General features: G+C 38.6%; 1 protein-coding gene across 2 annotated transcripts; it reads right to left on the bottom strand.

Annotated features, from left to right (window-relative positions):
* Positions 1–364: 364 nt before the first annotated feature.
* Positions 365–2,267, bottom strand: LOC142554845 (uncharacterized). Of its 2 annotated transcripts, none has more exons than XM_075665512.1 (3): positions 1,870–2,267; positions 993–1,105; positions 365–741 (listed from the first exon to the last, which is right to left on the bottom strand). In XM_075665512.1, the coding sequence occupies exons 1-3, from the start codon at positions 2,111–2,113 to the stop codon at positions 673–675; spliced, it is 426 nt and encodes a 141-aa protein (XP_075521627.1). In that variant the 5' UTR covers positions 2,114–2,267; the 3' UTR covers positions 365–672. The 2 variants fall into 2 exon arrangements, with proteins under 2 accessions (XP_075521627.1, XP_075521626.1); XM_075665511.1 differs by having other exon boundaries at positions 365–746; positions 1,009–1,108.
* Between the last annotated feature and the right edge of the window lie 3,151 nt (positions 2,268–5,418).

Raw genomic sequence — 5,418 nt, forward strand, 5'->3', positions numbered from 1 at the left:
ATTAAGTTAGTTTTATAGTCGAATTATGTTTTGCCGAACTAATATAGAAAACTTAACCATAATTGCAAAAATATCAAACTAAAAGAATCAATTTCAATACATCTCTGAATTCATTCATATTAAACTTGTCCGCACTCACGCACATATACCCCTGCTAACATTGAAGTGTGAGCATCACACGTATACTTTTGATCCACTTGTGTACCAAACTGAAACTTTATACAGAAGTTTTAAGGAGCTTCGACTACAAGTTTTGAAAATTAAATTTCTGTTTTTTATAATCGAAAAGATGCATCCTAAGAAAGGTTATATTTGTGAGGAAAAAGACTAGATCACACAAAAAGGTCGAGCACATACTCAACAATTAACAAATAAAACCACCATTCTTTGAAACTCTTTCAAATTTAAGTGATTTTTTCAGAATATTGGATTCCCTCTTACTGATTAAATTTTGAAAGGCCTAGCTATTGAATGAACTATTTTCCAATCTAACAAACCTAATAGTTCACAGATCAAATTCATCACACAATTACATGGCCGGCATTCTTCTGTGTAGTAACAATAAAAACCTGGAGATACATCCAACTTCAGAAGTGCATCTTCTTTTCTTTTTAATGCCTTGGAGGGTGTGATTCTTGATTTGATTAAAGGATGACAATGCAGGAGACATCATTATGCAGTAATCCTTGATTGACCCTTGGCTATTCGCCTGGCAATAACCCTACGCCCACCTTTTGGTTGCTTTACTGGCCAGGATAGATAGATAAATTAGTTGTCATAAAGAACTAATTAAGTTTAGAGGGGGAAAAATTTGACATTCAGATATGAATGTTTAAAAGCAAAGGGGACTTCTAGTCTTCGTAAAATAGCACAGACCACTGAATCGTAATCTTGCATGCTTGGACACTATCATATGGTTCAGAATTCAAAATTTTATTCACCAATAATGTAAGGTATCAAAATAAAATTATGGAACCAGTGTGCACAAGTACAGGAAGAGAGAGGTACCGAGCAAAGAATCCATGAGTCTTTTTCCGTCTGATGTTGCTTGGTTGATAAGTTCGCTTTGGAAATAATTGCAATGGCTCACTAGATGAAGAATCATCTCCTGTGTAAAGTATTAAAACGAGAAGAAAATATTATACGCCAATATCAACAAAAAATTGAAGAACCATGCTCAAACAGCTACAAGTAATTTGCTTAATATTCCCAATTAACTGATGATTGAGGAAAAGTATAGTAACTACTGATTTCATCTTCAGCACAACAGCTACTGATCGATGCACATTTTTTACAATCTCAACACGGTTAACAACTACTGCAAGACTGGCATTGAATGAACCACTTCAATCTTCTATGCCTCAACAATGATAAACTTTTAATAATCTCTTCCGAAATTGAGGACTGAATCTCAAAAGGTGGGAATATTTCATGGAGGTCAATGAGTCAAGAAGCAAAATGAAAACGTCTTCACAACTCAAATGCAACTTCAGTTACACAAGAGTGCCACAAGAAATAGTCCTTCATCAGGGACACAATGATCCCATTTCTATAACATCCAACCGAAATCCAAAGATATCCGACCAACACAATATCCCAAAGAATTGAAACAAACAAATTGGCTACAGAGCAGCAATAATGGAATTTCCCACAACAACTTTCGCAGAAATCCAGTTTCCCCATAAGTCAAGTATGATAAAAGCAAGATTTACACGAGTTCCTACAGTGCATCTCACCTAAGATCCAATAATTGAGCTTAGAAAAAGCTGTAGCATCCATGCAGACCCAAAAAGAAACAAGGACTCGAAAATTCTGACTGCAAACTTAAAAACAAAATCAATAACGAGAATTTGGGGCTCTAGGAATTACCTTCGGGTAAGAAGAAGTGGAGAGAAGGAAGGCCCAAGGGGTAAAGGAAGCCGTCGGATGAAAGCTTTCTGATAGAATCGGCGTCATTTTGATACCGAGGAAAATGTAGCGGCGGAGGCGGAAGTATCCTCGGAGGCGCAGCTACAATCTCAGAGGTCCTGGAGAGAAATGAGCTCGGGTTGGTGAGGATAAACCGTGTCATCACAGAAATTCCGGATCGAATTAGGGTTTTCGAGGACGACATTTTAGAGTGGAGTAGGATCAGTCAGTGCAGTAGAGATTATAGCAAGCGGGTCTGGAGGATCCGGGACAAGCGTTATTGGGCCTAAAACTAAACTTCCTAACATCCCTTGTGATCGAACCTACTAGTAGGTGAAGTAGGTTTTCTGCCCTTCATCGTTTTTAAACTGTTCTTGAAAAGATTTGAATCACAAGCGGAAGATTAAGAAATCGTGAATATGTGCAAAAGATAAAATAATAATAAGTTAAATAAAGCAGTAAAAGATAGGCAAGAATTTGTTAAGAAAGTTCGACCAAAGAATTCCTCTACGTCTCTTTTTTTCCTTCAAGAAATGATCAATCGAGGTATTACTATAACATCTTGGCCTTGAGGGATCCAAGTTTAGCAGCTTTGCGACCACGCTCTTACTCGGCCTTGACAACACTAAGAACAATTGCAAACTTTGAAACAGTTACACAGAATCAGAAGATTTTTTTATCATAAAAAATCAACTAAAAATATATTTGTGCATCAAAAACATTAATCTAGTCACTTGAGTTTTCATGCGTTTAAGACGCGACACCTTGACAAACTCTCAACAACTTCAATTTTGACGTCAATTTTGATTTTATGTGATTGGGTGCCAATTGCAATTATTATAGACCTATATTTCAGGTTTCTTTTGGCATACTCGGTCTATTTGTAATAATTGACTCGACGATAGCATTATCAAATAAATCAGCAAGAAGCATCAGGTTGGCCTTCCATTTTGGCGGATAGCAAAATCACGGACCCGACCTGTATATTTTATGTGAGAGAGCGAGCCAAACCAATTTTGTATTGAATTTGGTGGGACGAGGTGCCCGCAACCCACTCAGGCAAGGGGGGCGACATGGCTGACGCGTTTTGGCAGATCAACAAGGCAATGTGTATATTAATGTATTGACTAGTTTTTTATTTGTTCTTTTTTTTTTTTTTTAACTAGAGATCTTATATACTAAAAGTTAGACCCTTAAAGTTGGCATAGTTCGTAGCACGAATGGGGAGTGCCATGAATTAAAATGTTGATGCTAGCACTAAGTTATGTTCTACATGACTTAGGTATATTTGAGTTGGCTAGGTGTATAAACAAGTTAACACATTGGGTGGATGTGTTCGATGCAGTATGATGTTGGCATGTTGAATTTGGTTAGGCAAGTTAAGCCAATTCGAGTTGACTAATTTTTTGACACGTGGAGATCTTGTTCAGAGGGTTTCGAATGGTTGCAATTCGAGTTTGGACACTTGGCAGCATCAAAAAATATGTGGCAGTTGGATAGTGTGCATGTAAGGAGCAGAAACACTTTTCATCCATGCAGACAGGGCAGTTAGCATCGCTGTTACGCTTATCCCCATTCTGACAAGACAGGTCTCCCAAGCATTTAGTTCGAATTATTGCATTGTATTTTCGTTTATATGCATTGCCATGAGTTGCACAAGGCCATATTCACGAGTGTGATCCTTTGGTATGTGAAAACCTTGGCTTCTTATTGTATTCTGATTGTGGATGAATGCAAAGGTTGGGTAATTGCCCATAAACTATCGTGTTGCTTATTTTCTGCAAGTGTGTGTGTGTTTGCTTGGTTCTTTGAGGTCGATAATCTACTAAATACTTAAACATGAGTGAACGAGAGTTGTCTGATTGAATCAGTGCGCTGATTCAAGCCTCACATGAGAGATAAACTCGAAAAAAAAGTTGATGTGCGTTAGTCCCAGTGACAGTTGGTATCAGAGCAAAGTTTGATCAGTTTTGGTGGAGTTGCAGACGTTCATCTATGGAAACTCGTCTAGCAGTTCGGGAACGAAAAATACTTCGGCGCGTGATCACGTTCTTGAACTTGAAACCTGAATGCAAAGGATTGAAGGGCTTATTGGTACTCCCACCGGATCACCAACAAATACTCTTTACCAGCAAGTTGAAGGATTGCATGTTGTTGCAGATAGAAATGTTGCTTGCATTGTAGATCTGTCAGAATTTATGGAAAAGAGGATGGTGTCTGCAGGAGAAGATATCGAATAAAAGTTTGAAGGATTCAAACTCGGGTTGAATTTATTGAAAAAGGTGGTCGGTGCAGGAACAACCGTCAATTCATCTTCTTTACCCAATTTCAAAGTACCTGATCCAAAGCCGTTTGGTGGAAAGCCTAGTGCCAAAGAGTTGGAAAACTTCTTGTGGGATATGAAAACTTATTTTCATGCAGCCAAGGTTCCTGATGAAGAGAAAGTTTCTATTACTGATGCAAACGTGGTTGGTCAAGCACCAAAGAAAGCATGGGAGTCGTTGGAGTTGCCAGAAGGACCTATAACGAGGGGCCGTAGCAAGAAGTTTAAAGAAGCACTTCAAGGATTTATGGTGAACTACCAAGGAAGTTCAATAAATGGGGTGTATAAATTAGAGGAGCTTGAGGAACATGGTTACAATGATGGAAGTGTTTGGAATGTAATTCAAGTGCTAAAAGACCATGAGTACAGCAGCACGCGCGCCCCCGCGCCAGAAACGGCGCAGCCGCGTGCGCACATGCGCGAATGAACCGGCGCATCCGCGCGTCCCTCGCGCGTGTCTTGGCGCTGTCGCGCGCACTGGCAGAACAAGGCGCACCCCCGCGCATGTTTCAGCGCTGCCGCGCGCCGCGCCACCGCGCGAGATCATGCGCTACCGCGCGTAGTTCCGTGTAAAACTTTGTTGCCAACTCTTTTGATGACTTTTTACACTACTTTTTATTATTTTATTGTATTTATATGCATTGTATCAACCAAAAACGTGATCATTCAGACTTTAAACATTTTATTGGAGATTTCTCTCAATATTCAAGGTATTTTGCTTTGATCTTCAACACAAATCAAACTTATCAAAGATTGTATCTTTGTGGCGTTTGTCGATTGTTTTTCGCACGGATTGTCAAAACAATTTCTTTGAAGGTTCGTTTGAAATTCGATTGTTTTTATCGTTGATATTTGTTTCTAAGTTATAATCGCTTAGAGGTGAATATCACAAATCGTTACTTGTTTCAAAAGATCGGGACAACATAATCGATTCTTGTTCGTTATTGAATTGAGGGCTCGATTTCAATAATCGTGTTTGCTTTTCATTCGTACGAGGATTCGTATCATTTGGTATCAGAGCTTCTGGTTCTGTTTGATTCAAGTAAGTTATTGTTGTTGTTGTTATTTTCAGATCTTTTTAAAATTTCGTTCTGATCTCAGATCTGAAGGGCGTGCCAAAAAAAAAAAAAAACTCCTTTCTTGAAAATTTGCGGAAAATTAAAAATTTTCTTTTTAAAAGAACTTAA

Source organism: Primulina tabacum, chromosome 8, assembly GCF_025594145.1.
Source record: "Primulina tabacum isolate GXHZ01 chromosome 8, ASM2559414v2, whole genome shotgun sequence".
Lineage (NCBI taxonomy): Eukaryota > Viridiplantae > Streptophyta > Magnoliopsida > Lamiales > Gesneriaceae > Primulina > Primulina tabacum.